The following is an 18,945-nucleotide window of genomic DNA, read 5'->3' as shown; positions in this document are numbered from 1 at the left end:
TTGCAAGTTCTGCCTATAATTTGCAATTTGAGTTTCTTATCTGCTAATCTTCTTGGCTATTTCTGCTTTTTGCTGCTTTATTATTTCCAGTGCTTCCTTGATCTTCCTTAATTCTAAGTGATATTTCTTGATTAGCTATTCTTTGGAATTCTTATTCTTCAGCTTCTTTTCTTTCATCTCTTCTAGTTTGCTTGTATCTGATCTCAATTTGCTAATCTTATTTTCCAATCTAGTCTTCCATTTTTGTGGTGCACTGTTTAATTTTTTTTACTCTGTTGATTTTGCATCCCAGTTATTCAGTTATAACTGCAGCTGTGTTGTTGTACATTAGTTGGTTTGTTTCATGCAGTGAGTTGGTGCTTATACTTGATATTGCAGTATTTGCATCTTTTAATGATTGTGCTAGTTGTTTCTTTGGAAGAAGCTTCAACGCAGGCAGCCTTATTCTAATGTTTTTGTGCTGTTCTAGATGCTCAGTTATGTTTTGTTTCAGTTCTTTTACTTCTTTTGTTACAGGGTTTTGCTCTTCCTGAGGCAGAGGAGTGGGTGCCTGTTTTCTAAATGAAAACAATTGTATATCTCTGTTGGATTCCTCTACTACCAACTCTCCCTGGTTTGCCTCTACATTCTGAATTATTTATGGCAAGGCTTTGATTTCTTTGCCATGGATAAACTTTTGCAGTTCTTCCAATTCTGCTTCTGTGAATGCTTTATTTCATATTATAAATCGGTGTTGATCTGCTAATCTCTGTTCTGTTATGTCTGATTCTGGATATTGTTCTTTCCAGAACTGGTGCATTTGTTTCAAATATCCTCTTCTTGTTGGACTTGCTCTCTAATAACATCATTATTTCTTTGTTTTCAATCACTGTATATTTGTGATGGATAAACATCTTTTCTTCCAGTAGTTCTACAGCTGCTGATCCTGGTTGCTCAGCCAACATTTCTGAGTTCTGTAGCTCATTTTTCACCAGATATCTAGGAACTCCAACATCTAATGCAGATCTTGTTAAACAGGGCAACATCCAAGCTGGTATGGCTTTCTGAAATTTAGGTCTTACCATATTTTTTATGGGAGAGACACTTTTTGTCTGACTCCTCTGATGATACCTGTCCAGTATGGTTGAACCTCTGGCATAGCTCTCATCTTCCTCAGAGTACAGAAGCCCCACAACCATGTCCAGGCAGTGCCTCACCGGGGGATTATTATTAGTATTATTATTAGTATTAGTATTCTGCTCAAATTAATCAGTCTGATTATAATTGTTACCATCATGTCCTGAGCTATGCCTTACATTGTTTATTGGAGTAATGGATGGATATCAATAAGTTTAAATCAATCTATGAAACTCTCTGTCTACTTCCTGCAATCTGAAGAAGGTAAAATAGCTATATCTACTATTTATAAAAAGAGTGCTTAAATCTGACTTTATCTCCTTCCATATTTTAACATAGTTGTTTTTATATAACTTAGAATTTTCATCTGTAAGACTCACTCCCAAATACTTTACCTTTTTCGCAATTTTAAAACCAGTTTTAAATTTCAATTTCTTCCAATCTTACACCTTCATATTCTTAGTCAATATTGTCATTTTTAGTTTATTTATTTTTAAGCCCACCATTTCTCCAAATAGTTTAATCTTCATAATATATTCAATATACTCTAACAAATCTTGCACAATCAATACCAAATGATCAGCAAAAGCATGAAGTTTATAATGGACTGCTTTAATTTGTAATCCTGTTGTCTTGTCTAATATTCCTATTTAACAATTCCAACACCAGAATAAATAAATGGGATAAAGGACACCCTTGTCTTATTCCTTTCTGGATTTCACATGTTATGTTAAGTTTCCATTCACTATAATCTGATCTTTGTGGAATGCATAGATGGACTTCAAACTCTGTATAAAACTCAATCTAAAATCTATCCTTTCAACTACTTTAAAACTCCCAGTTCAAATTATCAGATGCTTTTGCTGCACCTACAAAAATGAATGTGATCTGCTTGTCATTACATTGTTGTAAATGTTCTATTATATCCAAGATTACTGTTACGTAATCTTTTAGTTATCTTTTGGGTTTAAAAAAAACCATAATGGTCTTCAGGTATGTAATCCTGTAAAACTTTTTTAAGTCTTTCAGCTTAAATAGATGTGAAAAGATTGTAATTGTTACAAAGAAGAGAAATTGGCCTGTAATTCTTCACAGAGGTTAAGTCAATTCCTTCTTTAGGTATTAAAGAGATATAGGCTTTCTTCCATGACTCCAGCACAGGGTTTCTATGTGAAATAGTGTTCATTAAATCTTTCATCAAAAGAAGTAATTGATCTTCAAAGATTTTATGAAATCCACATGGTGATTTACCATCTGGATTTTATAAAATTCTTTGAAGGTCCTAAGAATTTTCCTGTCTTAGCTCTGTTAATTGCTTCTATTATTTCAAAGGCACTTATTCAACTGTTCAGAATTTGCTCATACTTTTCCTATATTTTAGGAAGATTATATGATATATAATCATCAATACTTTCCGAGGAGTATTCCTGTTTCTAATGTCAATTAGTATAGTACTTCCATAAAAGTTTTTCAATATTCAAACATTTTTAAGAATTTAATCAAGATATATGTGTGTAATTGATAAATCTGCAGAATAAGTTTGATAATGCTTTGTATCAATCATTTTTACTTTTATTCAGAAAATTAAAATTCAAATCCCAAAAAAGGGAGGGAGGGAGGGAGGATTTTTTAAAAAAAACAAGACAAAATTTACATTTATACTAGATTTTTACTATTTTGCATTTCATCATGTTCCAGAAGCTCTTTTCTTTTTAAATCAAAATTTTCCCCTTTCTTCTTCATCTGTTTTTACTGTGAGAAATATCATTTTATGGTTCTCTGCATCTACCCTGTTTAATCCCCCTGTTTAATTTTCGTTGCTAAACGATATGAGAGTAAACAATGCACCAACTTAAAGATAAAGCCCTTTGGGAAGCCTTCAGGGAAAAAATGGTCTTTAACTTGCAAATTTAAATTGGAAACTTTGATAAAATACCAATGGTCTTAAATCAATCTAAAGAGGAAATCTAGATATAAGAAACTGCAGCCAAACCAGACTTACAACAAGAATTTGGTTTGGAACTAGTATATGTGTTTGAGAAGGTACAAGGCATATGGACTTTACAAAAGTGGAATTGACAGAATCAATGAGTGATAAATTGGATTTTCCAAAGATTGGTGGAGATTGGGAAACTGACAATATATCCAATTGGACAATATATCCATCTTTGATTGGATTTTTTTGGGAAGATGGATCTACTTTGGAGAATGGACTCATTACATCTAACCAGACAACAATTGTCAAGAGATATTATGTCTTTGTTTACAGAGAAACTTGTTGAACAAAGGAAGCTATGGAATACTCATAGTAAAGTTTTATGACTTTGGGAAATGAGATACAACTCTTAGAAAACTCCCTAATCAAATTTTTAAGGAAAAGCTTTATTATTAGGAAGCAGATGGGAATATTTAATCCTGGAGAGATCAGAGATAATGGTTGTGGTGATTTGTAACAAATAAAGAGCTGTAGTAGACTTTATGTGAATTAAATACAATAATATATTGTTACAGAGGATTTTTGAAGTGTAATTCTGCTGTTGTTTTACTTGTTAACTGCTTTGCTTTTATATATAGTAGCTAAATGATAGGTAAAATAAGTTGCAAATAGATATAAAAGTTTATAAATTTTGGGCATGCTTTACAAGGTGGGCGGGGGACTAACATTGTTGGAATATATTTATCAATATTCAATTAGGGGAATAGCAATAGCATGTAGACTTATATATCACCCCCATAGAGCTTTACAGCACTCTCTGGGCAGTTTACAAGGTCAGCATATTGCCCCCAACAATCTGGGTCCTCATTTTACTGACCTTGGAAAGATGGCAAGCTCAGTCAACCTTAAGCCCTCCTAGGATTGAACTGGGTTTGTTTGCCATACTGCATTCTACCAACTGCATCACTAGGACTCCTGGGTTAATACATGTATTGTATATGTATTTTTGTCTTTTGTCTTTTTTAATACACTTGTTTTTCAATATTCGGTTTACTTTATTTTATTTTAGTCTTGGTTTGATAATGCTTCCATATGAACACACACAAAACACACATAACCAGAACACAAAATACAAGCTGAATGAATATGACCTTGTAGATGACCCTCACTCTGTCAAGGACTTTGGAGTACTCATATCTAATGATGCCAAAGTGCCAAAGACCACTATAACAGCATTGCCAAAAAGGTATTAAGAATTGTAAATCTAATCTTGCATAGCTTCTCCTCTGGTAATACCACACTACTAACCAGAGCATACAAAACATTTGCTAGACCAATTCTTGAATACAGCTCATCTGTCTGGAACTCACACTACATATCGGACATTAATACAGTTGAACGTGTCTAGAAATATTTCACAAGAAGAGTCCTCCACTCCTTCGCTCACAACAAAATACCTTATGCCACCAGACTTGAAATTCTGGGCTTAAAAAACATAGAACTATGCTGCCTTCAGTATGACCTAAGCGTAGGTCTTCATAGAAGCTGACATATGATGTTACAATATCTGTGAGTTCATCTAAGTCTTCAGAGGTACTTTCGAAAACATTCCGATCAGTGCAGTCAAGGCAGGCCTGTAGCTTTAACTTTGCCTCCTCAGTTCAAGTCTTCACTGATTTAATTGTTGGTTTTATTTTATTTTTATTTTATTTATTTGATTTTTATACCGCCCTTCTCCCGAAGGACTCAGGGTGGTGTACAGGCAAGATAAAACCAGCAATACAATATAAAGGTTAAAATACAATTTAAAAAACTTATTTAAATTAGCCTGCAGATTAAAATTTGCCATACTAAAAAACCCCGTTTAAAAATTAATCAATTTAACATTAAAATTCCAATTTAAGCCAGCCCCGCGCGGATAAAAAGATGTGTCTTCAGTTCGCGACGGAATGTCCGAAGGTCAGGTATTTGGCATAAACCCGGGGGAAGCTCGTTCCAGAGTGTGGGAGCCCCCACAGAGAAGGCCCTTCCCCTGGGGGCCGCCAGCTGGCATTGTTTGGCAGATGGCACCCTGAGAAGTCCCTCTCTATGGGAGCGTACGGGTCAGTGGGAGGCATGTGGTAACAGCAGGCGGTCTCGTAAGTACCCAGGTCCTAAGCCATGGAGCGCTTTAAAGGTCATTTTGTGGTTTAAGTCTTTGCCTGTAAGCAGGTACAAGTTGAATCATGCAATGATCAGAGTGTCCCACAGCTGCTCGTGGTAAGGACCAATAAGCATCTTTTAGTGTTGTGTAGCAATGATCTAAAGTATTCTTGCCTCTAGTGCTAGAGTGCTAGACCAATTCTTGAATACAGCTCGACTGTCTGGAACCCATACCATATTTCTGACATCAATACAATTGAACATGTCCAGAAATATTTTACAAGAAAAGTTCTGCATTCCTCTGAATACAACAAAATACCTTATGCCACCAGACTTGAAATCCTAGGCTTAGAAAATTTAGAACCTCGACATGATCTGAGTTTAACTCATAAAATCATCTATTACAATGTCCTTCCTGTCGAAGACTACTTCAGCTTCAATTGCAACAATACACGAGCACACAATAGATTTAAGCTTAATGTTAACTGCTCCAATCTTGATTGCAGAAATTATGACTTCAGTAATAGAGTTGTTAATGCTTGGAATAAACTACCTGACTCTGTGGTCTCTTCCCCAAATCCCCAAAGCTTCAACCAAAAACTGTCTACTACTGACCTCACCCCATTTCTAAGAGGTCTGTAAGGGGTGTGCCTAAGAGCACAAGTATGTCTACCGTTCCTGTCCTATTGTTTCCTTTTGTTATATCCAATTAATATAGTTATTACATATTCATACTTATATATATGCTTATATATTGTATAGTTATTACATGCTTATGCTTATATATACTGCGTGACAAAAATAAATAAATAATAAATAAATAGTGGGACAATTGACATGTTGAAAGTATCTTGGTAGCTCTTTCCTTAAGTTTGCTTTGTTTAGATCTAACAGCAATTAGTAGAAATGAGGAGAACTCGCATGGATAGTAAAATGGTTTACAGTTGATAAGTCAAGACTAAGTTTTCATCACAGAATTTATATATTATCATTATATCCTGAGACCAGCTGTTGTTGATATATAAGCATAAGCCTCCTCCCTTCTTTTTACCTGATGATTCTGCAATTCTGTCTGCTGAATGAAATAGGAGGAACCCAAGAATGGAAACGCATGTAGTCCTCGATTTATAACATTTCATTTAGTAGTCATTTAAAATTACAATGGTACTGAAAAAAGTGACTTATGACTATTTTTCACATTTACAACCTTGCAGCATCCCCATGGTCAAGTGATCAAAATTCAGTTGTTTGGCAGCTGGTTCATATTTATGATGATTGCAATGTCCAGGAGTCATATGATAACCTTTTGTGACTTTCTAACAACCAAAGTCAATGCCAGATTCACTTAACAACTGTGATTCTAATTTACCAATTGCAATGATTCACTTAACAACTGTGGCAAGAAAAGTCGTGAATGGCTTGTCTAAAAAAGTTGAGCCAGAAAGTAAATAGTGTCAGAGGTGAATATCATAATCCTACTCATACACACAACTAATTTAAATACCTAAATCCAAAAAGAGAGAGAGAGAAAAATGTCTATATAATTAAATGTAAAATAAAATGCATGCATTTTTAAAATATATATACAAGGGGACTAAATAGCTGGCAGCTCAGAAATAAAATATCAAAATTTCTGGTGTAGATATCTTTAACCATTCTGAAATAAAAAATTTCAATCTTCTATATAGCACCCTATAACAACTCCTATGACAATATACATAAAATACTGTGCCATTCAAAAACGTTTCAATAAATATTTCGTAAGGCACTGTTTCACACTTACAGTTCTCTGAATTCCTATTGTAATTTTAGGTCAACAATTAATGTAAAATGCAAGTGAATTACACAAAAAAGATTGTTACTATTGTCAAAAATCAGGATTTAGGCTAAAATACCAAGCTTACACTGGGAAAGAGTCATTGAATACTGTATATAGAATTGTCCTGCATGCCATACTGATTTAACATAATAGAGAATATTGATTTAAGACATTCTTGAGTCTTTTTACAATGCTATTGGTAGTGGATTTCAGTTATTCAACTCTCTTTTATTTATTTTTTTCTGTCATCTTTGATCCCCAAAGATGAATTTAAATGCTCAGATTATACCATGAAACAATCATAACATTTGCCTTGATCTCATCATTATATACTGATTTTATAATATGAATACCAAATAATACTTCTCAGGAAGGTTATGAACAATTAATAATAACATTAATAATAATAACAACAACAGAGTTGGAAGGGACCTTGGAGGCCTTCTAGTCCAACCCCCTGCCCAGGCAGGAAACCCTACACCATCTCAGACAGATGGTTATCCAACATTTTCTTAAAAATTTCCAGTGTTGGAGCATTCACAACTTCTGTTTTTACAGTTTTTACAACAGTAAAAAAAAAAAACTCGAGCTGATTTGACAAGTAACAACTTGGCAGAGGAGAAAGACCCTGATCATATTAGAAAAGGTTTCTAATTTTTAAAAGACCAAATAGTTGGCCTAATATTAAGATATTTTTGAACTGGCCAGACCAGCCTGGCCAGACCAGCCAGGTAGATCTATCTACCACTTAGCTTTCCATATGGCACAGATTATGCTGATGTCTTTAAGATCTCACTGATATTTTATGATATACGGTAGTTAGATAGATGCCATTGTTTGGGCCTAGGATGCATGTTTTTTATTTATTTATTTAATTAATTTTGTCATAACAATATACACAAGCATAACACAAAGGATTATATAATATATAAACATATATATGAGGAGTAACAAGGAAGTGTAAGCATATATATATATATTTTCTGAGGTTTTTGCAGGTGTTTGTATGTAGATCTTTGATTATTCGGGTTTTCTCCCGCGTAAAATTGGAAGTGTCTTGGCGACGTTTCGACGAAGTCTCATTCGTCATCTTCAGGCTTCAGCTTCGTGCTTCTGGGAGCAATGTGTGACTGCAGCTGTTTCTTCCTTTTTAACTGCTAGTGGGGGTTTGAACTGATTGGGTGGGAGCTTGGCTGTGCTCTGATTGGCTGGGGTTTTTTCTGTGCTCTGATTGGCTGGGGGTGTGTCCTCTTTGGGTGGGGGCTTGGTTGTGCTCAGATTAGTCTGAGCTGCAGGGGGATTTGAGCTGGTGAGCTGCACAGCTGTTGTCCGGCTTCGTGTTTGCGGTCGTGCCACATCTTCACAGTGGGTGTCAGTCTGCTGCATGTATGGATTGGAGGGGTTTGAAATGGCTAATGTTGCAGCTGCGGTCTGGCTTCTGGTCCTTAATCGTGCTTCATGATCAGTGTGGGTTTGGGTCTGCTTTCTGGGTGGATGTGTGGTGGTGACATCCTGTGTGGACCTCGTGAGTGTGGGTCTGGTGTCATTCCTCGTGTTAGGGACACGTTTGTCAATAAGGGGAGGTTTCAAATGGCTGGTAGGCGGAGGTATCATCTCTTTGTTCATGCTGTGTGGGCGTTTTCTATCTCGATGGCTTCTCTGATTATTCTGTTGTTAAAGTGTTCAGTTTTGGCGATAGTTCTGGTCTTTTAAAGTCAATATCGTGTCCTGTGGCTTTAAGGTGTTGGACCAGGAAGAAGTTGGTTCCTCTTTTGACTGAGTTCTTGTGTTCTTCAATGCACTTATTCTTCTGTTGGTTTGTCCAATGTATGTGGTGGGGCAGGCGGTGCATGGGATTTCATATACTCCTTGATTTTCTAACTCAATTTTGTCTTTGGGGTTTCTTAAGATGGTGGATATTTTTTGGTTTGTGCAGAATGTTGTCTTGATGTTGTGTTTGTGGAGGATCTTGCTGATTCTGTCTGTGGTGCCTTTTATATATGGGAGGAGGGCTGTGCCGTTTTCTTGTTCTCTGTCTTGGATTTTAGTGGGGGGTTCTTTTTGGATTAGTTTGGTAATCTTATTTCTTTGGAATCCATTGGATGTTAGTACGTTTGTGAGAGTGTGTAGTTCGGTTTTTAGGTGTTGTTCGTCAGCTAAGCGTTTTGTTCTGGAGATGAGTGTCTTGGCTACGGAGTTGATCTGTGCTGGGTGGTGGTGTGAGAGTGCGTGCAGATAGCGGTTTGTGTGTGTTTTCTTCTGGTAGATGGTGTGTCCTAGGGAGCCATTGGGTTTCCTGTAGACTAAGACATCTAGGAAGGGAAGTTGGTTGTTAACTTCTGTTTCCATGGTGAACTGTATTTTGGGGTGTAGGCTATTGAGGTGTGTGAGGAAGTTGTCAAGTTTTTCTTTCCCGTGTGGCCAGATTATGAAGGTGTCATCTACGTATCTGAGCCAGAGTTTGGGTTTGTGATCAGATTTTTCTAGAGCTTGGGTTGCAAAGTGTTCCATATATATGTATATATATATGTACATATATATGTATATATATATATATGTGGAAAGAAACAATAGGACAGGAATGGTAGGCACATTTGTGCTCTTATGTTGGTGGTTTTCAACTTGTTTGCAAGTCTGAACATCTGTTAGCAATGCACAGGTATAGCTCAGCACATTTGCTTATAAGCAGCAAGTCATTATTTAGTTTACCTAATCCATGTTACTATCTGTCTCCACCCAAAAAAAATTAACAGGAAAAACTGACACCTTGAGGCATGTTATTTGGAACACAGTGCATCTTAGAATGCCAAAAATAAATAAAGCCCAGTGTTTTAAAAACAAAACAAATAACAACAATTAGTCAAAACAGTAAATGAGTTACTTCACAAGGGAGTTTTATATCCAAAAGATTAAAACAGAAAGAACATATCTTTAGCATGAAATGTTTTATAATAGATATTTGACGATTTTATGCTTTTGTTTTTGTTTTAAATCAAAAAGTAAAATGTAGAAGTTAATTGCACCAATTAAGAGAGAGAGAGAAAGATGAACAACACACCCGAGGCCAGGTGTGGCAAGAAGTGGCTGGGAGGGGAGGATTGAGGTGGGGCTGAGCGAGGCAAATAATTTAACAACTGCTTTTCTGCCATAATGACTGGCACAGTAGGCATGGCTGGGGGTCATGTGACTGGGTGGGAGTGAGTGAAGTCAGATTGGCCACACCCACCCAGTCACACCAGTTGTTAAATTATTGGGTCCCGGTGTTTTCTTTTCTGTGGGAAACAGGTCCAAATGGCTCTTTGAGTGTTTAAGGTTTCAGACCCCTGATCTAGTGCAAGAATGAATAATTTAGAATATGCTTGGGCAACATTTGCAGACTCCCACACAACCCCAGTCCTCCCCAAAAAGTGAGATAAAACAATATTAATAGATCTTTTATTCTGGAGAGATTTGTATATAAAATAGTATGAGGCTTCAGATCAGAAAACTAAAGTTCATAATCAAAATTATCATAAAAATGTATTTTATATATTTATATAATAGTAGACTTTGAAAATATGAAAAAACAATATATTTTAAACTATAAAAAGTAAATAAGGTAAAGTAACTATTAAAAGTAAGTAAGTAAGCGAAAAAAGTAAGGTTCTACATTTAGGCAAAAAAACCAAAATGCACAGGTACCGTATATGTGGTACCTTGCTCAATAGTAGTACCTATAGTAGTCCCACCAGGCCCAAGGTTGACTCAGCCTTCCATCCTTTATAAGTTAGGTAAAATGAGGACCCAGATTGTTGGGGGCAATTAAGTTGACTTTGTATATAATATACAAATGGATGAAGACTATTGCTTAACACATGTAAGCCGCCCTGAGTCTTCGGAGAAGGGCGGGATATAAATGCAAAAAAAAAAAAAAAGTAGTACCTGTGAGAGGGATCTTGGAGTCCTAGTGGACAACCATTTAGATATGAGCCAGCAGTGTGCAGCTGCTGCTAAAAAAGCCAACACAGTTCTGGGCTGCATAAACAGAGGGATAAAATCAAGATCACGTGAAGTGTTAGTGCCACTTTATAATGCCTTGGTAAGGCCACACTTGGAATACTGCATTCAGTTTTGGTCGCCACAATGTAAAAAAGATGCTGAGACTCTAGAAAGAGTGCAGAGAAGAGCAACAAAGATGATTAGGGGACTGGAGGCTAAAACATATGAAGAACGGTTGCAGGAACTGGGTATGTCTAGTTTAACAAAAAGAAGGACTAGGGGAGACATGATAACAGTGTTCCAATATTTCAGGGGCTGCCACAGAGAAGTGGGAGTTGGACTGTTCTCCAAAGCACCTGAGGGTAGAACAAGAAGCAATGGGTGGAAACTAATCAAGAAGAGAAGCAACTTAGAACTAAGGAGAAATTTCCTGACATTTAGAACAATTAATAAGTGGAACAACTTGCCTGCAGAAGTTGTGAATGCTCCAACACTGGAAATTTTTAAGAAAATGTTGGATAACCATCTGTCTGAGATGGTGTAGGGTTTCCTGCCTGGGCAGGGGGTTGGGCTAAAAGGCCTCCAAGGTCCCTTCCAACTCTGTTGTTGTTATTATTGTTATAAAATAGTAGTATAATAGTAAAATTAGTATTTTCCAATTTGTGTCAAAATTTGGGCATTTTTGGGAATGCCCAAAAGCTGCAAAATTTTGGCATCAGATAAGACAATGGATAGAGGAGATACTAATGCAAAATATAGAAGCAAAACTGGAATTCTTTCTACAGGTATTATAGAGGGCAAATACAACAAGAGCACAATTTACCTAATGTTACACATTCTAACAGCAGCAAGATTAGCTTTTGCACAAAAATGGAAAAACAGAGACCCCCTCAGAAGAAGAAGTGTTAGCTAAAATATTAATTTGTGTGGAAATAGACAGACTAACCTTGGAACGTAAAGATAAGAATGAACCAGCGTGTTATGAAATCTGGAATAAATTTTATTATTGGCTGGAAAGGAGGAGAAATGCTGGGATATAGGACCATAGACAAGTAAAATTCTTGGAAGTTTTTATGCTAGTTTGTTATGATAGATATGATTGAATTAGATATCAAAATAATCTATATAGATGAAAGAATATATGTATTTTGAAGTGATAATTAGTGTAAATATGTATAGCGATAAGGAAGTGTATCAATTATATGACAAAATTTGATTAAAATGTTTAAACCAGAGATGTCACGCTATGTCCACTGTTTTTAATTTGTATTATAAATAAAAAACTTTATTTAAAAAAAGATTTCCATAAATGAAACAATATAGCTAGTTGCCTATCCTAAAAGGTCCCATCAAAAAATTATAACTATTATCACATTACTTAATTAATGTGTAAGAAGATTTCATACTATTAAGAACATAGAATAACAGAGTTGGAAGGGTTCTTGGAGGTCTTCTAGTCCAACCTCCTGCTTGAGCAGGAGATTCTATACCAGTGACGGCTAACCTTTTCAGCACTGAGTGCCAAAACTGGAGCATGCCATTCCTTGGTTAACTGTTCTCACTGTTAGGAAATTTCTCCTTATTTTTAGGTTTCTCCTTGTTTAGTTTCCATTCATTGTGTTATATTGTAACTGTAAATTAAAGTAAACTAGATGCAATTTAGCAATGACAAACACTCATATTCAAACTTAATGTGCTTGAAGATTCCTAAGAGGCAACTCTACTCTGAGTTACAAAAATTCTTTTAGGAAAAGATATAGCGGTGATCTGGATAATATTGCAGATTTCCATGCAGATAAAGTGACTGTTTCATTTTGATGTGGATTGGGTCCTGTCTTGTAATACTGTTTTTGGAACTTGTATTAACCTGAGGAAGTAGATAGGGTTCCCTATCGAGGGATGATCCATGCTTTCCTTTTTTCTTCAGATGGCATATTGTGTGTGGTTAAAAGATAATAAATGATTATTTAAGGGGGGATGATTAATGGAACTGTAGAATGTTGGCCTAATATGGCCCTAGGTTCCGCTTCAATTTACCTTTTCCAATAAGCAACCAAATCAGACAATAATTTAAAACCAATTTATTAGAGTACTCTGATAAAGTGGTGTCTCCTTATGAAAAGGGGGAACCAGGAAAAATGAATTACATTTACTTTTATAGGTAGCACAACAAAGAACTTCAAAGCAAAAATTGATTTGTTTAGAAATAGTCATCTGTTTAGTTACATTACAAGAATCAAGTCATATGTGAGCATAGCCATAAAAAAGAGCATTGTATTCTGTATAAAAGAAACATTTGCAAAGAAAAAACATCAAAATGGGTATGGGTAAAATACATTCTCAGTGCTTCCCAAGGTTTTGCTGGACTGTTTTCTTTGTTCATGGAGGCCTGAAAACAGCTGAAAAGGAAACTGTTATCTACAATATATTGAATGCTTTCCTGCCTGTCCTGGTTTCTGAAAGAGAAGCTTTTCTTGAAGGTTAAGGTTTATGGGAAATTATTAGCAATTTAGTTGAAAATTAAAATACAAAAAAGCCCATGTTAGTTAGCCAGTGCAACAACACTATAAAACCTATGTTTCAAATATTACAATGTCCACCCTGTGTGGCCTCAAGAGAAACACCCATTTTGAGGTTGCTGTCTTGATTGCTAGGTCTAATTAAGCCTGGCTAGGTGGCTCAGTGGCTAAGATGCTTAGCTTATCGATCAGAAAGTGTGTGAGCAGGGAGTTGGACTAGATGACCTTCAAGGTCCCTTCCAACTCTGTTACTGTTATAATTCAAGTGCTGGTTATCATCTCTGAGGCCCAATAAGACATAATACTGGTAGATAGTCGAAACCTTTTCAAATGTGAGTGCCTACAGGAAGGACCTGCTGATAATTACTTCAAAAGTCTAGGCAAGTGTAGGCTAGAGAAGATAGGCGTTCTCAGCCACAGGCCCTACATTTGGACTCTCTCCTCCTGGAATATCCTTAGTCCTAATCAAGTTCTAGCAATCACTCTGTTTAGTAACTAAAAACTAAAGCCATTTTTATTACCTGAATTCATTGTTATATGGATATTTTGTTCAGTAGATTATCTTTTGTTGTACACATTCAAAATCTATGCTGTAAATTCATTAAAATAAACTTAATTGCAAGTAGAGATTTTTTTTAAAAAAAATCACAAATTAGCAGAATCTGTATTATACTTATATTTCTCTAATCTTCTCTTATCAGCTGCCACAGATGTATCTTTCTCATTTAATGTTGGAAATGGCCCAGTAGAAATTATTGTCAAGTCACCCCATCCTCTCACTGACGATCAGTGGCATAGAGTGATTGCAGAGCGCAATGTCAAAGAAGCCAGCCTGCAAGTAGATCAGTTCCCTAGAGAGATCCGGAAGGCTCCCACGGAAGGCCATACTCGACTAGAACTCTATAGTCAGCTCTATGTTGGTAAGCAGAAACTATGTTGAACTGAAAATGCAATGCCTTTTCTGTATGTCTGTGGTCACTCCACATCCTGGTGATGCTGTAAAGACTTCACATTTATTTACTTATTTAAAATATCTGTCATCCAATAATTCCACAACTTCCAAATCTGTTCAAAATAGAACCCTAATCCTAGACTTCAGCTTTCCTAGATAGAACATTTAATAAACAAAACACAATAGATGAAATTACTATTTTTGCTCCATTCCCATCAGACAGGATTCAGGCAAGTTTGCCCCTGAAAACTTAGTGTTTAAGCTGACTGATGCAACAAAAGTTTCCTTCAAAATACATTTGGAGTTTTGAATACAGACACTAGCATTTTGGTTTTTTTACTTGAAAAATGTTGTGATAGCTTGTGCAATTTAAGAAATTTAAAAGATGGTCTAAAAATCAGTTACAATTGGGACTTCCGGTTTGGCACCGTAGGTGATGGCGGTGATCTTTACGATCACCAACCTCTGGATTATGTGGAATCGCTAGGACAGCTTAAATCTGCTGTCCAGCGGTTCGGAAAACCCCTTCTTCGGGAGAAGGAGAAGGTGGTGAGCTGAGGGCAGAGGTTGAATTTCCCTAAAGCCCCTGAGAAAAAAGGGGTTTGAAGGGTTAAGTTCCCTCCAGTAACCCGAAGTGCTCCAGATCCGAGGATTCTTCTGCTTTGGCGGAACCAATCACCACGACCAAACGCCGAGATTTATTTTGGACAATAAAGGATTATACCGGACAGAACGAAAGTGGGAGAACTTTATGCAAGTAGCCAAGCCGATTCCCCGATACTTTGTAACAAGCTTGAAAACAGTAAAAAAATGGAGGCGAATTGTTAACAAGTTAACGAGTGGAAAGCGAAAGTGATACTTTCAGCGTTTGTCTGCAGTTGGTAATTTGCATGTTACTTGCTGCTTTTACTCTTTAACTCTTTGCTGCCTGCTGATAGAATCTAGGGGAGATTTTTAAATACTGCTTTAAAAGACTGTGTTTTTTAGAGGTTAAGAAGATTTAAAGTGAATATTAAGTTGGAAATAAATAAATATATAATTTTATAGAAGATGGCAGCCAAACAATTAAAGTCTACTGTAACAAAGAGCTCTGGAACTTTATCAGCTGGTGCCTCTCCAGCTCATACAGCAGAGACTAGAACATTGAATTTAGAGGCGTTACAAGAGAACTTAAAAGGCTTTATAGAAGAAAAATTTAAAGTAATAACTGATGAGATGTCTGAAATGAAAGAGCAGATATCAGAAATTCAAGTGGGAAATAAAGAAGTTAAAGAAGGATTTGTAATGGCAGTACAAAGTTTGGCAACGAATGTGATTTTATTGGAGGAGGAGGTTGAAGAAATTAAGCAACATAATTTAAAATTAGAAAATAAAATGGATGAATTTCAAAGTAAAATGGAAAAACAGAGGATGAAATAGTTTTGATACAATATAGAAATATGGAATTTGCTCTTAGAATTCGAGGTTTGAAAGAAAATAAGGAAGAGAATTTAAGGAAATTTTTCTGAAGTATTTGCTGAGATATTAGCAGCTCGTCCAGCAGATGTGGCTTATCAAATTGATAAAATATATCGTGTGAATTCTTGGATAGCAAGGCAAAAAGTTGCCAAGGGATGTTGTTATTTATTTTACAAACAGAACAGTGAGAAATCAGATTTTGCAAGCTTCATATAAGGGGGAGAAGATTCAGATTGCTGGTCAAGATATTTTGATATTAAAGGAAATTCCACCAAAAATGTTAAGGGCTAGGAAGGAATTTGCCTTCCTGGTGAATGAACTTAAAAAACATCAGATTGAATATAGATGGGATATTCCAACTGGTATAATAGTATATTATGCAGGGAAAGTACATCGTTTCAATACGGTTGGAAAAGCAAAAGAATTTTATGTTGAGGTATTAAAAGTTGGAAGTCTTCCCCCATTGGAAGCTAGAAGAAGGAGGCTGAAGTGAAGGAAGAGAAGTGAAGCAGGTACAAGAACAGATTGTGATGGAAGAAGATTTATTACAAGTGTTGGAAATACCTACGACGGGTTTAGATTCAAAAGAACAAAGGTTGACAAGAGCTGCTGCTAAGCGCAAGGAACAAGAGATGAAGGCACAACAACAACTGGCAACTACTACAACGGAAACAGTGGAGGAGCAAGGCCTAAAGTAAAATGTGATCTGCGGCTGGTGTTCCAAAAGTTTCCTATCTTGGAATGTTAATGGCCTGAACTCACCGTAGAAGAGAAGGAAAGTATTTCATTATTTGAAACAATTTAAAAATGACATTACCTGTTTACAAGAAACACATATTAGATCTTGCTAAATGTTGGAGATGCGATTGTGAAGATGCTACTTATTACCATATATGGTGGACTTGTAAAAAAGTTAAAGCATTTTGGATTAAAGTATGGTGGATCATGCAGAATATTTTGAAAAAGAAGATTAAGTTTACTCCGCAGTTCTTTCTACTAGGAATAATTATGGACTATACAGCTATAGAGACTAAATTGATTTTGAACTTAATAACAGTCGCAAGACTTTTGATTGCTCAGTATTGGAAGAAAGAAGAATTACCTACAATCGAAGAATGGACACTCAAAGTATCAAATCTGGCAGAGATGACAAAAATCTCCGCTTACTTGAAAGACTATACACTAGAAAAATATATTTTAGAATGGAAAATGTGGATTGATTATATTTAAAATAAGTATCAGATAAAAAAAATATTGAATAGCATATGAGTAAATTTAGGAAATATTTTGTATTAGATATATTTTTGAAGGAGAGGGGAATTGAGAGTGTGACTAAGTGTGGTGTGACTAGAGAAGATAGGCGTTCTCAGCCACAGGCCCTACATTTGGACTCACTCCTCCTGGAATATCCTTAGTCCTAATCAAGTTCTAGCAATCACTCTGTTTAGTAACTAAAAACTAAAGCCATTTTTATTACCTGAATTCATTGTTATATGGATATTTTGTTCAGTAGATTATCTTTTGTTGTACACATTCAAAATCTATGCTGTAAATTCATTAAAATAAACTTAATTGCAAGTAGAGATTTTTTTTAAAAAAAATCACAAATTAGCAGAATCTGTATTATACTTATATTTCTCTAATCTTCTCTTATCAGCTGCCACAGATGTATCTTTCTCATTTAATGTTGGAAATGGCCCAGTAGAAATTATTGTCAAGTCACCCCATCCTCTCACTGACGATCAGTGGCATAGAGTGATTGCAGAGCGCAATGTCAAAGAAGCCAGCCTGCAAGTAGATCAGTTCCCTAGAGAGATCCGGAAGGCTCCCACGGAAGGCCATACTCGACTAGAACTCTATAGTCAGCTCTATGTTGGTAAGCAGAAACTATGTTGAACTGAAAGTGCAATGCCTTTTCTGTATGTCTGTGGTCACTCCACATCCTGGTGATGCTGTAAAGACTTCACATTTATTTACTTATTTAAAATATCTGTCATCCAATAATTCCACAACTTCCAAATCTGTTCAAAATAGAACCCTAATCCTAGACTTCAGCTTTCCTAGATAGAACATTTAATAAACAAAACACAATAGATGAAATTACTATTTTTGCTCCATTCCCATCAGACAGGATTCAGGCAAGTTTGCCCCTGAAAACTTAGTGTTTAAGCTGACTGATGCAACAAAAGTTTCCTTCAAAATACATTTGGAGTTTTGAATACAGACACTAGCATTTTGGTTTTTTTACTTGAAAAATGTTGTGATAGCTTGTGCAATTTAAGAAATTTAAAAGATGGTCTAAAAATCAGTTACAATTAACAACTAGTCCTACTCTTATGCATTGCATAACTTTAATCCGTATGCTCCCAAATAGCAGTATTTAAAAGTATCTATCTCATGTTAGCCAAAACAAAGTACTTTATGGCATGGCTTATCATTTCGTTCTTTAATTAAAATATATATCAATAAGCACCCTTCAAACCATAAATCTAGTTTAAGATATAGCTAGATAATCTTTTGATGATCAGGGATTTCATTTAATATTTTAGTGGTTCAGAATCCACAATACAATGGTGCAATTTGGAGACAGCCATATCATGTGCAGGGATGGACTTGGGATTTGGGGTTATTTACCCCTAGTTTAAAGGTTTGAATTTTCTTTGTTTTTAAACAGCATAACAAATAGCTATCATATGGCTTTATAGTTTAGATCACTTTTTATGTGATTCCTGTCACATATCTGATTTCCAGCAAACTGTACCAAAGAAGTTTCCAAACCGACACAAAAGGGATTTAAGAAATGCATTCCTTTTTTTGGTAGAATGCAGAACAAATAATTATCAGACGAAGGAAAACAGATAGCTCACTGAAAGCACTAATTAGGAAACTAAAGCTTAAATATTTTGGACACATAACCTGAAAGCAAGACATTGAAGAAGAACCAAATTTTTACAAAAATTGAAAGCACAAGCATAAGCACACATGATTTTAAGAAGCAGTTATTAATAGAATGCTGGTAAACTGA

At 35.7% G+C, this 18,945-nt stretch overlaps 1 protein-coding gene across 1 annotated transcript in view; it reads left to right on the top strand.

Annotated features, from left to right (window-relative positions):
- Nucleotides 1-18,945, top strand: part of CNTNAP2 (contactin associated protein 2) — a 788,332-nt gene that overhangs the window by 700,354 nt on the left and 69,033 nt on the right. Inside the window, exon 17 of the mRNA XM_058182711.1 lies at nt 14,212-14,430. Coding sequence (XP_058038694.1) covers nt 14,212-14,430 — 219 coding nt within the window. The remainder of the gene's footprint in view (nt 1-14,211; nt 14,431-18,945) is intronic.

The sequence above is a fragment of the Ahaetulla prasina genome, chromosome 4, assembly GCF_028640845.1.
Source record: "Ahaetulla prasina isolate Xishuangbanna chromosome 4, ASM2864084v1, whole genome shotgun sequence".
NCBI lineage: Eukaryota > Metazoa > Chordata > Lepidosauria > Squamata > Colubridae > Ahaetulla > Ahaetulla prasina.
Note: the sequence above shows the minus strand (reverse complement) of the source record. Positions and strands in the feature narration are given on the sequence as shown.